Source organism: Notechis scutatus, chromosome 4 (assembly GCF_049901735.1).
Source record: "Notechis scutatus isolate UNSWTSFEM ecotype Mainland chromosome 4, rNotScu1.2, whole genome shotgun sequence".
Taxonomy (NCBI): Eukaryota; Metazoa; Chordata; class Lepidosauria; order Squamata; family Elapidae; genus Notechis; species Notechis scutatus.
In genome coordinates this window covers 155643140-155662377 of record NC_142012.1, presented here as the reverse complement: position 1 = coordinate 155662377, position 19238 = coordinate 155643140, and the positions used below count along the sequence as shown (strand labels likewise).

The window sequence follows — 19238 nt, the reverse complement described above, 5'->3', positions numbered from 1 at the left end:
ACCCCAAACCAAAACAAAATGTATTTGTCAAGGCCAGGATTATAGTTACAAAAAAAAGTCAACTTTGGTCATTGCAACAATGTGATTTAAAAAAACAGTGTGCCTGGTTTTTTGGTTTTTTTAATGTGCAGGAAAACATAGCTCAGCAATAAATAATTAGGCACTGGGAATACTCAGAATCTTACGTTTGGTTAAGTTAATCAAAGTGCTAACTGCAAGAATGCAAACTAGGCCAAGAAAGGATTAAGATATAATTTGAGGTTTGTAGGTCATGGCTAGAGGAACAGACCAATTTCAGATGTAATTTCTTTGGCCTGTTGTTTTTAAAAAGTATCTTGCATAAAAATCCATTACATACCTATCCTGACTTATTCCCTCACCTATTAGTGCATAATGGTGAAACGCAATCAGTGAATCAAAGCCAAATTAATTGTAGTTAATTTGCAAACATTTATAAAAAGGGAACTGTAATGCCTCCTTTCTTGAGATCTGTGTTTGCTTCCCGCATGGATCAATAAAGCAATTTATGCTTCAGTGAAGGTTTGATGGTCCCTTGCTTAAACAGAGTCACCTATGATGGGTGATTAAATAGGTAGGTGGACAGATATGCCTTTTTCTTATGTTTTAGAATGAAGAGAGAGGAAAAAAGATCTTATAGTTGTTTTTATTACAGATTAACAGAGTTGGAAGGCAATCTAGTCCAACCCCCGCCCGAGCAGGAGACCCTACACCATTTCTGACAAATGGCAGTCCAATCTTGTCTTGAAAGTCTCAAGTGATGAAGCTCCCAAAACTTCTGAAGGCAAGCTGTTCCAGTGGTTGATTGTTCTCACTGTCAGAAAGTTTCTCCTTATTTCCATAAAAAATTTCCAGGTTAAACAGTTTATGACTCTAAACATTAGATTTTAAGTTTTTCCCTTAAATTATTCAAAACAATTTACAATCTATCATGAATTTAGTGGCCAAATGACAATTCTCTGGTATACTTATTACTTGTCTGATTTGATTGTAGTATATGTTTTTTTATGATTCCCTCTGCAATAGGCACTATAAATCATGTTAGCTTATTTATTATAATTTCATTTTCATACACTTTAAACACACAAATATATAAGCTATTAAGTTTCCTGGTTGTTAGAACTATTCACTACTGCGTTCATTTTACTAGATACTGGCATATGACCTATGACAAAGCAATAAAGAATGCCTCAGGAATCTGGATGAACTGCTGAAGTGTTATTTTAAGAGAAATTTGAATCTATATTTGAGTCAATACCAAAATGAAATCAAATGACGTTGCCTAATATGATTTAGTTGAATCCTGCTGTATTGATGTCACCCCACTAGCCTCAGAAGAGATTTCATTCAAAGCATGCAAGCTGAAGGATGCTTACTTAGCTGAAAATATCATTGAAATCAATGGAAATTTCTCAATACCCATGGTTATGAATTGTGCTCAAAAGCAAAGGGAAAGCTACGTAATTCTTTTCTGAGTTAAGTTCACCATTTGATGTATACCGTATGTAGCATGGGGAAGATCAGGACAAAAAAAATAAGTTTAACTTCATTTCATTTATATTTAAATTGAGCTTCCTAGTCAGAATTCTGGAGGATCCTATCTCACCAAAAATGAATCAGAAGACAATTTCCTTTAAATTATATTACAAAGAATGAGGCGTTTCTGAGTGATTCTCTACCCCCTCCGTCCTTCCTTCCCTCTCTCTCTTGCACACACGTTGTCACATTTATCTCTTTTGCTACTTTTCCAGGTTTATTGAACAGAAGTCTCTAGAAAACTTGTTTCCCCATCAAAATAAATCACAGGTGTAGTTCATGGGAAGTTAAGGGATGCTTTCTGGGGATAGCCTACATGTGACCATGCTATGGGTTCATGCCATTTTTCATTAAACTTAATGCAACTTAATCTCATTTGCTCTGGATCTGAAGGAGAAAAAGTGGAATATTTTCCTTTCAAATCCAGGCAGCCGCATAAACCTAATTCTTCACTCTGAATTATTAAAGGCATTGGAATGCAATATTACTTGTCACACAATAAAGAAAGTTTTCTTTTGCTTTCAGGATATGCATAGTTAAGGCTATGGCTTTGATGGGAAAGCATATGTCTTGATGTCTATGTCACTCTGGTTTCAGAAACAGCATGGGGAGAGCTACAATATTTTCAGTATTTGAATACCTTGATTCTTTTTACCCATTCCTTACTTTTTTCTTGGAGAGTTTCAGCAAAAAGCTGCCAAGATACATTTTTTATTGCAGTTTCCTGATCTATGCTACTTATTTTTCATCTATAGTTGTCTAGAATATCTCATAGGGACATGGTTCTCAACCTGTGGTCCGCGAAACCCTGGGAGGCCGCAACGTTATCACCGGAGGTCCATGAATATTTGATACAATCTAGTGCTTTAAATCTTGAGTAAATCTTGATGGTCCCTGACCATGGTCCATGGCCACAAAAGGTATTTAAAGGGAGTACATGGTGAAGGAAAAGTTAAGAACCAGGCATGGTCCTATCTGGGTGTAGTTAGGGATTATTGCCTCTTTCACAATGGTTGGTGTCTAATTTTCTTTCAGACCTGTATATGATATTATGAACATTGTGCATAAATAATAAGAAAGATTAACTTTTTTTGTTTCCTGTAGGACAAGGGTGTCAAACTCAAGACCCGGGGGTTGCTTAGATCTCGCCCATGGTGCCACCCTGGAAACAACAAAGGACTGGCCCACGGTGCCTCTGCCAGCAAAAAATGGAGCTTGGGAGCCTGTTTTTTGCTGGCAGAGAGCTCGGGCCACCACAGGTGCCCCCAACACGAGTGATGTCATGTTGGCCATGCCCACCCCGGCCCCCAAGGTCAAACACAACCCTGATGCGGCCTCAATGAAATCGAGTTTGACACTCCTACTATAGGATAACACCACTGACATTTCATTTTTCATTCTATTCAGTCATGAGTCTTCTGCAGCAGGTCCAGTTCAATTAAAGTTCACTTGTGAATCAACCATCAGGTGTTGGTGAATCAGGTGTTCTATGAATTCTTAAAACATCCATGATCAACCACATACTATCAGATTTCATGGCTGCTGTTCACAAATGGCTCCTGTTGAACAGAAATATCCAGTGCCACATATAGATAAGATATTTTTGAATGAATGTTTCACAAATGGTTTTTGCTGTGGAATGGCAACATTAGGCAAATGCTAGTCAATGCACTTGCATGTTGGCCTTATATTTAAAAATATAAATAGTATTTACAAAAAGCAGCCACATATGACCAATGATTGCAAATAAGGGAACTGAATGGAAGCTCAGGTATTCCATATAGGACATGAATGGAAATGGGAAGGATTATTTCAATGTGTTTTCTGTGTGCAATTAGAAATGCAGTAGGAAGGAAAGATAAAAGCGTATTAATTTCTTCTTGAAGCTTGGATCAACTGTGGAATTATTTTCTAGTTATCCAATTTCAAATCTTCCTCATTTAGTTCTTGATCTATCAACACATATACAGATATCCATATGCACATATTCCAAAAATAGAAATACGCAATAAACTCTCAACAGTGCAAAAGGGTGCTTTAGCATTATCTAGGGATACAATAAAATACCTTGAAACAAATGTCTATGGAGATTCTTGGTCGTCCAAGTCATGGTTGTCCCAAAGGTGCTTTTTCAAGAAGCACCTGGACTTGCCTCTTTAAAAAAAAACACCTTTGAGACTACCTTGAAATAAGGATTCCTTTTTTTTTGTAAATTGAGAAACCAAAGAAAGATTTCAACCCTATATAATTTCAAGTGTGATCCCAAGTCTTCTTCTGCAAAATGTAAACAAGGTTCTTAGTGCCGTGTGTGCAGATGCCAAAAAGCCAAGTTCATCATTGGTTTCCCACTGAGGTCGCCTCAAAGACCTCAAGTCCTGCTTTGAAACAAACCTGAGCTGATTTGAAACTGTTGAACACTTTTGACAAGATAGCTTGTAGCGTCTCATTTGACTGATGTAACTTCCAGTGCTCTGCTGCCTCCAGGAGTACTGAAAATTGGTGTGTCCTGTCATCAAGTCGATAAAGGATGTTTCTAGGGGGGAAAAAACAACCAAGAAAAAGAGTAAATGATTGTCTTAAGCGGATGAAAACCGATATATAAAGATTCACCTGAATTCATCAGTGATGCTGTCAGGTGGTAGCCATATTTTCCAAATTACAAACATTGTCTACTGAGCCTGGCATGTAGTAATACTAAGCCTTGGCAAGCTCAGAAATTGAATGTGTACATTTTTCCTGATTTCCCAGAAATTTGCTCATCTGTGATTCTGAGAATCTAATTTTACAAGCATCATCCAGAAGGATGAACTATAAATCACAACATCAGTTCATGACATTCCTTTTGTTTTGTCCTTCAGAAGAGTATCCTAACCTCCTTAAAGCTTACTCTTCACTAGGATGTCTTTTTACCCTTTGTACAATTTTACTACACTGTTTCAGAGTAATTCAGCAATTTTTTTAAAAAAAATATTGCTCCCTTCAAGAAGAAACACATGACTGGGACAGTACAGCACCTATATTTTCCATAATGGGGTCATCTTAAATTTTTGCATGTGTTTTAATATTTTACCTATAGTTGTTTGTTTCATAACTATTGACATAGTTTGCTCTTCAGATTTTTTCATTCAAGCAGAGGAGAAATCTATAATCAGTAATTTCACACAATAAGACATAAATGTTCCAATGATCCATGCAAACTGCAAACTTTCATACAACGTAAACTGATGTGTCTCATCCTTTGTTTTGCTCAACAAACAGAGCATTGTAGTTTGACTACTTATAGGTAGTTCAAAACTTACAACCAGGGGTGGGCCTCAAAATTTTTAGCAACGGGTTCTCTGCCCAGTTGCTAGGTGAATGTGGCCATGGTGTGCATGGCCTAGTCAGCCTCCTACACCACCACCCCTCCTGGGGGGGCATTTTTGCCCTTCTAGGACTCCGGAGAATTTTCTCGAGCCTCCAGGAGGATGAAAATGGCCACCCTGGGTTCTGGAAGCCAGAAACAAGCCCATTCCCAGCCTTCCTGAACTTCCGGGAGGCCAATTTTTCACCCTCCCCTGAGCCTCCACGCACACCCTGCACTTACCTGCATCCAAAATGGGCTGCGTGGGGATTCCTGGGAGGGGCGGGGTGGGCAGGACCAGCCAGGTGTGGGATTTGGGGGTTCTTCAAACTGCACAGAATCTTAGCTAGGGGCTCTCCTGAACCCCTGCAAACCCCCAGCAGCCCACCCCTGCTTACAACCAATTGCTTAGCGAGTATTTGAAATCAGGACAGACCTCCCTGGGGTTACTTACAATCCAGTTCTGAAGTTCCAATGGTTGCCAGTCACATGACCCCATTTTGAGCACTCAACAACCAGCCTGCATTTACAGCGTTTTGTAGCATGTTGCAGTCACATGATTACATTTCCTCCCCCCCCCCCCACAAAATTTGTTTATGAGTTTACAATGTAGCATACAGAGAAAATACAAAAGTAAATAATGGGAAAAACAGGGAAGGGAAAAGGGAAGGGAAGAGTGCGGAAAAGAAGAGGAAAAAGAAAGAAAAGGCATTGACTACCAACTCCCTTTGGTGCAGTAGAATAAGGCATTAACATCAAAGCTCAACTTTTACTTTTACATAATAGTATAAACCAGCCATTTCTATCACAACAAATCTATCTAACTGGTAAAACCAAAAGTCAATGTTTCATTTTTTTCCCACCTCAAGCACGAAGTCCAGAAATGGTTTCCAAGTAGAAATAAAAGTATTCATATTTTTTTTCTTTGAAAAAGCAGTCAATTTAGCCATATCCGCTAATTCCATCAATTTTTGAAGCTATTCATCCATTTGGTGATTGCAACATCCTTCCATTTCTGTGGGTAAAGTAGTCTTACTGCCATCAACATATATAACATCAAAGTTCCATTTTTTTTTCTCCTAAGTATTTTTCCCATTAAACCCAAAATGTGATTATACTTTTGCTGAAAACTTTGGCTGAACACCAGCATTTATTACGGGCAAAATTGGCCCATACAAACAATGGGTTCGCTTCATGATCACTGCAAAAAAATATTCTAAAATCTTTTGGACAGCTAGATGGGTGGCATATAAATAGAATAAATTAAAAAAATGGGTCAGTGACATGGGTAACCTATGTTATTATGATCGCATCTTACGAACATAATGGATAGGCTCCATTATGTAAGTCAAGGACTACTTTGTGTGTCAATGTTATTTATTATTTATTCAAACTATTTGTGAGCCATTTTGAGAATCAAGCTAACTTGGATGAGCTTCAACTGGATGGAATTCAGTTTTTAGAATTCTCAGTAATGATCAAATTGCTTGAGCAAATTTTGACTGACCCTAATGAACTGGTTTTGATATTAGGACAGCTGTTTGGGGATATAAAAGTTATTTTCATGAAGCAACTCTTTCATGGTATTCTGCCAAGTTATTTTTGTATTATAAAATGTCCCAGCCGAGCACTTCCATAATTAATACTTAGAATACAATAGAATTCTTTAACACTTTAAGCAACATTATTTAAAATGTTACTGAAAAATTAAACATCTTTTCAAAGGCAACCTCTATGCAGGCTGGCTCCAGTTATTGTGTTACTGGTTGGCAGCGAGTAATACATATTATCTTAAAACAGGTGTAATCATTACTCTAATTAAAGCAGTATGTAAATATCATATAAATCTCTACCCAGAAGCATTTTTGGTTGTGAACCAAAGAGTGTGAAGTTGGAAAACAATTAAAAAGCACACCTAAAAGGTTGATGAGCGATCACAGGTAGAGCTTTATCTTCAAACGTATGAAAAGAGGTTTCATAAGAAGAATGGCAAGGGAAGGAGAGGGGGGAAAAAAAACACAAAGAAAGTAGCTCAGCCAAGACAGTCCATTAGTAACTTAATTATAGACAAGCCCAGTAGCAACTGCAAATTAGTAATAAAACTGCCAGTGATAGTCACCCAGAAGACTACCAGAGAGTATTTTCTGCAGATCACTATCGGAGCCGTCTAATTACCATTTAAAGAGAGAGGGGTTGGCTAACTACATCAACAGAAAATGCAGGATAAATGGCAACTTGATAAGTGCACTTTGAAATGGTTCTTTTGTAGCTGCGAAAACAAGAAATGGACCCATCCCTTAAAGGCTTGGGAACTTTCATAACTTACTATAGCATTTAAAGATTTAAAGATGCTGCTGCTTGGAAATTCCTCTTGCATCTCAATGCAACCTTGTAGTAAGGTGAGAGAAGAAGTCCAGAATGAGAAAGGAAGTTCTGATCTACGGCCAACCCAATAGATTTCTATTTATTTATATACTGCCCCTCTCATCGATAAGGTGGCTCTGGGCAGCTTACAAACAATAACAAAGATAAATATAGAAACAATGACAATGCTATTGTTTATTTATTTGTGTCAGAAACATCAGAATTAAAATTAAAACAATTAAAATAAGGCACACTATATGACATAAATATAGAATATAAAATACAAGATTAAAATAGGTACAACTTAAACAGATCTTGCCCAGAAAGTAACAACATTGTGTTCTGTGCATTGTGTTCTCTCCTCAAGTATACATTGATTGGAGCACAAAGGGAAGGAAGGTATACATACACTGTTTGCATGTCACCACAATCGCACATAGCAGGAGCAACCAGATAACCCCATTTGTTCAGAGTGTCTCTGGATTTTGTTGTACACATGTGGCAGTGTATTCAATGATTTCCATACTTCCCAGCTTTCATCAGATCTAGGTGCCAGCTTCTCTGTTGGTTCCATCCAGTGTTGGTTCTTGGTAGCTTTCCATAGATCCATCCTGCTTTCAAATTCTTCCGAGGTTACACTGTTAACCACTTCCAAAGGTGAAGCCCCTTGGGGCCCCAAGCACCAAAGGTTTTGATACCTTTTTGATAACATTTTGGTGACCACACCATAAAAAAGACTCTACAAAGAGTGCAGAGAAGAGCAACCAGGGTTATTAGTGGACTGGAGACAAAAACATGAAGAACGGTTACAGGAACTGAGCCTGGCTAGTCTAGTGAAGAGAAGGACCAGGGAAGATATGGTAGTAGTCTTCCAATATTTGAGGGGCTGCCACAGAGAGGAAGGGGTCCAACTATTTTCTAAAGCACCTGTAGGCCAGAAAAGGAATAATAGAAACTGAACAAGGAGAGATTCAACCTGGAAATAAGGAGAAATTTTCTGACAGTGAGAACAATGAACCAATGGAACAGAAGTTGCCTTCAGAAGTTGTGGGAGCTTCATCACTGGAAGTTTTCAAGAAGAGATTGGACTGCTATTTGTCAGAAATGGTGTAGGATCTGCTGCTTGGGTGGGGGATTGGACTAAATGACCTACAAGGTCCCCTCCATCTGATAATCTGTAATCTGATCCCCTTTCAGAAGGCCAGAAGTATGGGAGAAGTTCTCACTTCCAGTGGTAGAATGTTCCACAGGACCAGGCCCACAGCATAAAAGGCTCTTTTCCTTGATCCCATCAGACAGAATTCCTTGGCTAATGGGATCTGCATTAGGCCTCTTCCAGTGGAAGAATTGAGATGAATTAGTCTCATCAGGGTGAGATGCTCTTCAGGTTGGATCCATGCCATACGGGGCTTTACTTTTTTTTAAAGATTATTTTATGGACTGGAAGAAATTTGTACTGGATGAATTTGAATGCACACTTTTCCCATTTGCAGTTCCGGATACATAGCCAGAACTGAAACATGTCAATTGTTTAATGGGAATATCCAAATGCTAGAATTGAGTTATCTAGTAAGAATATTTGCCCAAAGGTATGTACACATTGCAAAACTGTCTACCAAATTGTTTACAAATGGTTTACAAAACGTATTACAGCAGAGAGCACAAAGGCAAACTTGTACATATCAAGAGAATTATACAGTGGAGCTTAAAAGAAATCATATACCTTAAGAAAAAAAACCCATGTAAAAAAGCATATATTTTAATGTGCATGTTTACTTTTAAAACACATTGCATATTTATGTGCAAACTTAAGACTGGAAAAAAGCAATTCCATAAAACCAACTGTCCATGAGGAAAGTAAATTCCTGTACATAAGCCAAATGGATTGGCAAAACACTCCATCCCTACTACGGAAAATAAACCACCTTGGGACACATTGGAACAATTCTGCAGCAGGAAGAACTCTCCCCCCGCACCCCCGATGTCTCAACTTTGTTCACCATTCCTCAGGATTTGCCATTTTATTTTCTGTCTATCCTTGGTTCTTCAAATATGTTTTATTTAATACACAGAGGATGGCTATTTTTCTTGTTCTTTTTAAATGTCACAATGTTAGACATAAAGGTAATCCTTGACTTACTTCCATAATGGATCTTGGAACTTCTGTTATATGTCATGATGGTTGTAAATCTTACCCACATGACTGATCTGATTTTACAACATTTTTTTGCGGCAGTTGTTAGATAACTTTGGTGTCAGGGTTACGGCGATTGCTCTAATTAAATCATGAGCCTCAAGCCATACTTCAAAAAAATTCAAAAGATTTATTAGGAGCAACATGCCGGCATTAACCTAAATGAAGCCAACTCTGGCACACATTCACAGATTTTTGTGGGCAGAAGATCTGGTAACCTAGCTACAATCTTTTTAGGATAAGGGTGGAATGTGCTTCTGGTTTTAAACTGCCATACTGCTCCTTCACATTCCCCCCCCCCCTTGTTTATGGCAACTTGAAAATAGGTATAGGAATGTTTTACAAGTTGACCTATGGCTGTTAAGTGAACCCATTGACTAAATGGGCTTTTTACTTTTTGCTGGAAACCAGAAGTAAATGCTGGTTTATGGTTGAAAAAAAAATCATAAATTGTGGACATGTGAGTAAGGGACACTGCAAATGGCTGTAAATGTAGTTCAGATGTTAAGCACCCAAAATGCAATCATATAACACAGAGGGGACAGTCTCAGAACTTCAAATTGTGGTTGTAAGTTCCTTTTGGTAGATACGTGGTAACTGAATGGTTGCTACTTGGCTATCTTTATGAGGACTTCTGCACATGGTCATTGTAAACATTTTTTTTTTTTTGCATGCAGTGCTAACCCTGTGCTGAAAAAGAGAATTTATAGAAAACTGGCTAATTTGGCTTCAGCTATAATTTCTAGTTATGGGACACGTTTTCTAAAATATTCACAAAGAAAGTTATACTCTAAAATAAAATCCTGTAAGGGAAAAGGCAATATTTGCCAGAATGATATGAAAATCTGATAAATCCGTATTTCAGGTCTACCATCACAAATGCTTCAGCCTGTTTTACCTCCTGCAATAAAATGTGAAACAGGGAAAAAGGGAATGTAGGGGAGGGAATGATAGGATGACAGGAACCAGAGGTGCCAATTCAGAAGAGAACAGTGCGTCTAAGTACATAAGCATTAGAATGGAATATGAAACTACACCAAAGAGGTGCCAATCCTTAAAGCTGTTACCAAAACAACAAATTTGAATACCATTGGACACTCATGAATTGGTCAAGGGGGAAGGCTTTGGGAAATGGAAAAAGGGCAGGGTTTGAGTGGGAATATTGAGATCCAGCTTTGCTTATTCTGTAACCATTTGGCTTTAGTAAAAGTATACCTTTCACTACAAATGGAGTCTAGGGTCTTTCTTTCCTAAATGCCCAAACTGACACAAGCCTGACACTGTACTTTCTAGTGGCAGAGTTGATGAGTTTGAACATGAAAGACAAGCATAACGGCAACCTAATCTTCTTTAAATATCAATGACTTCTCAAGACCTTTCAAAGTGGTCATTTTTAGAATTGTTCTTTAGGGTTCTTTTAAGTGAAGATGCAAAAAGTAAGTAATGGATCTTCGGCACCACATGATAAATGAGGTACAGGCAGTTCAGTTTGGATACTTGGAATGAGTAGATGTATGTATCATAAATCTTTCATAATTGTCATCTCTTAGAATGGTGCACAAATCAATGGGGTCAAAGGGGACACATGCTGAAACACTCTAAAGCATTAAGCTTGCGTAACTCATCCTTTGCCTCATGTTGAGTGTGATGAACTGTTCTGATGTGGTTGTGTGACCATCTGTTATGTGGTCAGGACAGGGCAATGAGGCATTTCATTTTGACATGAGATTCCTGCTCGGCTTCAGGATATACAATCATATAAGTATATACTTGGTTTTGCTTCAGAAAGATGCTTTGCTACAGCCATTGAAAAAGTGAAACCTTAGTAAATATAACACAGCCGTTCTAAGTACTCGGCAAAGGTAGACCTTGATTTACAATCCCAACTGTAAAATTTATATTGTAAAATTTATATTGACTGTTTCCTAGTATGATTTGATTGCTTATTTTACCCTATGATTATCATTAATGTTGTACCTTATGATTCTTGATGAATGTATCTTTTCTTTTATATACACTGAGAGCATTTGCACCAAGACAAATTCCTTGTGTGTCCAATCACACTTGGCCAATAAAGAATTCTATTCTATCTAAAATTGGGATTCGAACTTCTATTGATAATAAAGGTGGGTTGCTAAGTGAGTCATGCCTGATTTACAATCTTTTTTGCCATGGTTGTTAAGCAAATCACTGCAGTTTTCAAGTGAATTATGTGGTGGCTAAACAAAAGTGGCTTTCCCCTTGTCTTAGCTTAGTGGAAGCTGGCCAGGAAGGTTGCAAATGGTGATCACATGACCCTAGGATGCTCCAACCATCATAAACACATGCTAATTTTCAAGCACCCAAATTTTGATCATGTGACTGTGGGGATGTTGTGATGATGATAACTGAGGAAGTATCTTTTTTCATTGCCATTGTAAATTCAAATGTCACTAAATGAGTGGGTGTAAGTCAAGCATTACCTTTATAGCAAGCTTTTACTTTCAGGACAATTTAACTTTTAGATTTAGCTTAAAAATAAATCAGGCTGCCAGAAAGCAATCCATAATTATTTTTGTTGACTGTGTTCATTGGATATATCAGTATAAGATTCAATATGGAAACTAGAAGTCTAAAAAAAAAGTACAGAGATGATTATTCTCCCAATAATAAGGAGTTGGGGGAAAGAAGTAAACAGTAAAATATACTTGGCAATATTAATGAAGGCTACTGTCTTACATTTTCTTAATTCAATAATATGCAGCAACAAAGCACAGTGATTTACCTCTGCTTCTCCAAGTGTACAAAATGAACATATTTGAACAATTAAACTAGGATGTGGATTTTGAACAAAAGATAAATTTGCAAGATCTATCATTTCCCATATATAATTTTTAATTAAGAATTTCAATTATTATAGTAAAATCTAACATAGCCTAAGAAATGAACATAAAGAGAAAAGTAAATATGCAAGAAAAACAAAAGAGCAAAAGTAAGAATATCCCAAATATAAACAAATTTAGTAACCTTCTCTAGAGTTACAAATATTTATTTCTTTATCCCATAACCCATCTCTTATCAGTAAACAAATCCATAAAATGCCAGATTTTCTCTTAGCAGAAAGTCAATACTCGGTAGTAACAACATATCTTGTTTTAACCTTGATCAAATAAACCACCCTTATATTTCTTCCTTTAACATCCAACTTACTTCTAGAGTTCTTTTATTTCTAATCTGATTATAGAGTCTTAATCTTTAATTCATTCAAATATTGTCATAGGATTTAATTTCTATTTATGTCTTCTACCATCACATAGAGTTTTTCAAGGATTTAACAAGTTTCTTTTGCAAATCTAGTAGGAAATAAATCTATCTACAATAATCACTCTCTTGACTTGTCAGTATTTCTCTTTTATATTTTTAAATCTCAGCCAATTTCTTTTGTAGATACAATTAAGCATACTTTTCTAAATCATTCTGTTACAATCAGCTGTAAATTCTCTTCCAACACTATATCTTTTCATACAATATTTGTTCAATATCTGATATCTCTATATTATATATCTCGCACATAGTCTATCCATGGAAAAAGACATCATTATTTTCATTGTTGATAGTGTAGTTATTATGCTCTTCAAAAGTCTCCTTTAATATTGCTTTGCATCATCTTACTGGCCTGTATATCTTTAACTTACCTAAAATCTTTAGTCCCCTCTAGTGTCCTGCTTTTAAATAAACTTGGTTATCTTTGTTACATTTTGTAAAATCAAAATAGGATCTATTTCCCATAAGAAATAGAGTTTGTACTTTATAATTAATACTCAATAGCCAAATCTTGTTGAAAAAGGTTCAATATTTCAACTTTATATAGATGCTTAGAATGTCTATAATTTTCTGAGATCAAAATCTTAGTTACTTTTTGGCTGTTTATTTCAGGTGCTTTAATTTGTAAGGTTATAATTAAAACTGTTTTTTATTCAGAATTGAAGGTAACTTGCCCAGCATTTTCAAACTTGTAAATCCAAAGGTCTCTAATAGCTTAGTAGTAGTTAATGAGCAATTTCCAAAAGTGATTACAAAATGAGGTTTGCAAACTGAGCATCTTTTAAAAGTCTCTGCCACTGCTATGAGCAAAGAGGGCTAATCCCTTTGTTTCCCAGTGCTTAGACCTGCAGAAAACCATTATCTTGTGGTCTCCTGAGAAGCAGCCATCCAGAATGCCCACATGTGGACAATATCTTATCCACTCTATCTTGACAGCTTTAAAGAAACCATCTACTCATCAGTTCCTTGATCTTTGCCCTGGTTGTTGGCTCTACTTTCATAGAGCCTTCTTTAATTTGACATACCTCCCCTGGAAGTTCTCAGATAGGTTTACATTTCGACCTTCAAGAACAGTCAGATGCAGAATTTTATTATAGCAGAGATGAAAAAAAATAATTAGTAGGGAAGATGAAGCACCATATAATCCAAGATATTGATCTCAGTGTCAATGGGATGATTCATGTCTTCAAAATAAGGGTGCAAAGTTATCCTACATACATACATACATACATACATACATACATACATACTTACATACATACCATGTATATCTTTGTATGCAAGAATAAGATCGTATGTGTAGGATGGGATTGTGATTTGTGTAGAAAATACTATGTGGCAAGTTTATATTAGGCTCTCCAAATGATACATGGACTATTGCAAACACCATAATTTTTTTCATTATGTTATTAAAAGGACATCAATCCAGTTCCAGTTGACTAATCGCTTCATAATATTTCTCTTCAACCTTAACTATTTTGATCACGTAAATATAATTCCCAGTCACTGTAATCTATTCAGAAAGATTCTTAAAAGGTAAGTGCAATACATTATTTATGTTGCTAATGAAATTACTATATCTATCATTCATTCTTAATGGGCCCATTTTAGTGACACCATGGAAAGTACAGCATCAAACCAGGAAATTAATTAATATCTCCAGACAGCAATTCTGAAGATGATAAAACCTTTTTTCAGGACTGACAACTCAGGCTGAAAAAATATGAAGGGAAAGCAAAAGGAGTTTTATTAAAAGAAGAAAAGTAATTATGTAAACTGAAAAATATTATGGATGATCAAAATAATAGTTCTCAAAATGTCCTTCATGAGCTGAAATGGGGTTGAGATTTGGCTAGTCTGAATTAAATACAATCTTCAAAATGGCAATGATATGTTTTTCAAAATATCCTAAGTACAATATTCCATAAACTAAGAAATAATTTTACTTTGGTCACAATACTGAGCTATTTTGGAGATTGACTCAAGCATCAGCACATTGTCAAATATTGCAGTTTTTCAGGAGAGGGCAAACTTAGCGCTGACCTTCATATAAATTGATATTACACTGAAAATGCACTGAGCTTCTGTAAAAACAAAAACACTTCAAGGTCCAAGAATATTCCTAATCGTTGGACCAGACCAACAGATTTAGTGTCACCCAACTATAATTTACTTCAGGAGAACCCATTATAAATAATTATCCTTTGCCCTAAGGAAGTCAAACACTAATGGGATGGACAAACAGCAGGCATTAGGAGTATAGTACAGAAGTCAACTGGATGAGCAGTATTGATTGTCATGAAGATCATGGTGGTCAAAGATTGAACATTGTCCATGACTTCTCTTAGAGAGCAATATTAATGGTATTAGTGACCATCCAGCAACTCAGTGAAAGTGACACCAGATTTTCTTGATGACAACAAGCAAAACCAAAGGTCAACATCACGGGTGTCAAACTTGTGGTGTCATGTTGCCATCATGTGACTTTTGTAATGTTTTTTTGCCTTTGTGGAGCTGGGGTGGGTGTGGCCTGCATGTGACACATCTGGCCCGTGGGCCACCAGTTTGATACTCCTGGTCTACATGGATACACATTTAGTACTATACCCCTTCGGGTTAACCTTTACAATGAAAGGTATCTTTTGGCTTTAAAAAATAACAATCATACTATACCTCCACAGGATCTATGACAACTCATCATGGCCAACTCACCGCAGAGTGAATCACCATGGCCAACTCGCTGCCAGACAACTTACCACAGGAGAAGAGTTACATTGATGTTGAAGAAATAGTGGAATAGAATTAAAGAAAGGATGCCAAAGGAGGGACAAAATGAAATGTGAACAACAAAAATTAAAATATTTTTGTAATTATTTTAAATAATTAAATTGAATTGTTGAATGGTCCTGTGGTGAGTTGTCTGGTAGTGAGTTGGCCATAGCAGGTAGTCCTGGGGTGAGTTGGCCATGGCATATTGGCCATGGCAAGCTGACCATGGTGAGTTGACTGTGGTGAGTTGATTGTGGTGAGTTGGCTGTGATGAGTTGTCCCATTTTTCCCTCCTCATATGAAAGACCAAAAGAGTCCCAAGACCTGTAGATGAGGCTAAAGGATTCATGATGGTGTGCTCTTCTCCCTGCCCGATTTTAAATGAAATTGAACTCAAGACCTAACATGGATAACATCTATAGCATCTTAGCTACAAGATTTTTTCTTAGCAATATATCTATATTTTAAATTTTGCACTTGTGTTTGTTGGTTGGGAACCAAAAATAAATATTATGATTTGATTAAGACATAAATACACCTCAAACCCAGTATTTAGGCATAAAATATCTATGCTAATGGCTCTTAGCATATTCTTTGCATTTTATGTCATTGGGGAGAAAGGAAAGATGATTAAACTATTAAATAGAAAGAGCAAGGAGATTGCAAACCTCTATCCTTATCTGCATGAACTATTTAAGTTGCTCTGTGAACAGGGCAGGGAACAGAGGTGGTATTCAGCAGGTTCTGATCAGTTCTGGAGAACCGGTGGCAGAAATTTTGAGTAGTTCAGAGAACCGGCAAATCCCACATTCCCCTGCCATGCACCAAGCCATGCCCACCAAGCCACACCCACAGAACCAGTAATAAAAAAAATTGAATCCCACTACTGGGAATCCCACTACTGGAACTTCAAATTTTCCCTCCAATTATTGGACTGCTTAAAGTTTCTATTAGCATTCAACAAGCTATTTGAACATCATTATCATTGAATGTTATACAATCAATGCTTTCTATATTACCTACAGATAGTTGGGGGCAGTGATAAAGTTTCTTTAATGGAGAATATTTTCACATCTGAATCTCAAGCATCACATATTGTATGTTAAGAACATAGAGAAGAAGTAGGTATTTCAATATGTCTCTGTGAGGGTTTTTGGGGGGTCTGTATGTATAGAGATGCATTGGCTCAGCAGTTAAGAAGCTGAACTTGTCAGCTGGAAACCTAATATCTTGCTCCAGCTGCATACGTAGCAGTTTGAAAGCATGAAAATTGGGTAGATAAATAAATGTCACTTTGGTGGGAAGGTAACAGTGTTCCATGTTTCTCCACATACTCTGCGCTATGGCATGATGTCATACTGGCCACATGACTGCAGATATGTCTGTGGACAATGCTGACTCTCTCGGCTAAGAAATGGAGATGAATACCACCCTCAAGAGTCAGACATGATGGAAGATAGGGAAAACCTTTACTAGATCAATTGATAGACAGATAGATTGATAGATCGATAGATCAATAAAAAAGAGGGAGAGAGAGGGAGAGAGAGAGAAGGAGAGAGGGAGGGAGGGGGAATAGATAGATAGATAGATAGATAGATAGATAGATAGATAGATAGACAGACAGACAGACAGACAGACAGACAGACAGACAGACAGACAGACAGACAGACAGATAGATAGATAGATAGACAGTATATAATGTAACATACGAACACCATTTCTACAACTACCTAGGTCAGGAACAAAGGGAAGACTATATCATACATACATGGCAATTGATATATTTCTTCTTTGCCACATTTGTGGCTAAGAATGGGGAGAATTTGGAATCTTCTTTATTTCACAGTAAAGCAAACAATTTCATATTTTCAAGATTAATCTGTGGATTGGAATGTGGGGATTTTTCAGTGTGTGGGACTTGTCTGAAGTTTGCAGTGCTGTTTGTAGCTGAATGTTTGTCTACAAAATTGCATAATTTAGACAAGACTGAAAAAAGAATACATTTTTTATGTAAAGTGTTAATTATGTGTGTGTTACAGAAAATCGAGCATTTTGTGTTTTTGTTCTTTAAAATGCAGACTGATTAGGAAATTAAATAGAATGTGTTTATGAAGGAATGAAATGAAAATGACACTGACTTCACTCATCTTTCTTTTACTTCATGTCATAAGTCCACATTGCAATGACAGATTTACCAAGAGGCACACAATCCCATTTTCTTTACCAAGAGGCACACAATCCCATTTTTTCTTTTGTTAAAAATTTAGCCTATATAGCAGCCAGGAAAACATGTCACCTTTCAACAGCTGCTGACCTACAAACCTAACAGGAAAAGATGCTGCTGCCTTATGACTTTGAATACATACTTGAAAGTAAGTGTCTGCTAAAATCTCAAAACAAGTTATGCAGAGAAGTGAAAAACTAAGAAAATAAATGTATGGTTTTCCTAAAGCAATTGCAATGGCTGCCAATTAGTTTTCAAGATAAGTTTGTGACTGTGTCACCTGATGCTGATTTAATTGATTGATTGATAAATTCATCAGAGAAGGTCAGTCCTGAGATTAACAAAGTGTTATCTTGCAGTTACTCACAGAGATCCTTCTCTATGGTGACACCTCAACTCTGGAATGCTTTCCTTCTTCCTAAAATCACAAGTGCCCCATGATATCCTTTATTATAAAGAAGAGGAAAGAAATATGCAAGAATTACTGCCTAGGTAAAGGATGTGATGGCTCAGTGGCTAAGACACTGAGCTTGTTGATCAGAAAGCCGGTTGAATCCCTAGCACCGCGTAACAGAGTGAGCTCCCATAACTTATCCCAGCTTCTCCCAACCTAGCAGTTTGACAGCATGTAAAAATGCAAATAGAAAAATAGGGACCACTTTGGTGGGAAGGTGACAACATTCTGTACAACTGGCGTTTAGTCATGCTGGCCACATGACCATGGAGATGTCTTCAGACAGCGCTGGCTCTTCGGCTTTGTAATGGAGATGAGCACCGCCCCCTAGAGCCAGAAATGACCAGCACGTATGTGTGAGGGGAACCTTTACCTAAAGGAGGCTGAAACATTTTTTTAAAGGCCTGAGAAACAGATAATAGGGAGACAGCTCCCAGATTCACTGGAGAATAATTCTGGGGGAGGCCCAATACCATCAGATTGCAACATGTTGCTAACAGCTAATGCTAATAAAACTAATTCTAATCTTCCTGGAAATCAACCTGATGGGGCTGATATTTAGGTATCGTGAAGTCTTATTACTTTACCAAAACCTTTCCTGCATGAATATTGAATGAATGGTTTCTGTTTTGTTATTGTTTCCATTCTCTTCCTTTTAATGAATGTTTTATTTCATTAATTAAAGTTTATTATTGCATTTTATAATTTGACCATAAAACACTCCATGATGCCTTTATATGGGAAGTGATACAAGGGATATATTTAATAACCTAATGAATACTGTAAATAGTAGTTCTGTGGAGCTTTAGATGCAATTTCAGAGAGGTGTTTTGAGTGTGTAGAAGCCACGAGATCTCAGAAAGGAGTTACTGTAGAATCGCATGGACAGATATGATCTAACATGCTCCAGAACACTTTTTGGTGGAATCAAATCTAAAAGAATTTGACCTAAGAAATAGCTGCTGTGTGGATTGCTCCTTGTTAGTAAAGCCCTCTTTCAAAAATTCTCATCCCACTTCTTTCTTCCCTAGGA

At 37.0% G+C, this 19238-nt stretch overlaps 1 protein-coding gene across 16 annotated transcripts in view; it reads right to left on the bottom strand.

Moving 5' to 3' along the window:
* Positions 1 to 609: 609 nt before the first annotated feature.
* NAALADL2 (N-acetylated alpha-linked acidic dipeptidase like 2) overlaps positions 610 to 19238 on the bottom strand; it is a 625547-nt gene continuing 606918 nt past the window's right edge. For all 16 annotated transcript variants that reach the window (XM_087965359.1, XM_087965362.1, XM_087965366.1 and 13 more), the window contains one exon: positions 610 to 4087. In XM_087965359.1, coding sequence (XP_087821485.1) covers positions 3889 to 4087 — 199 coding nt within the window. In that variant the 3' untranslated portion in view covers positions 610 to 3888. The remainder of the gene's footprint in view (positions 4088 to 19238) is intronic.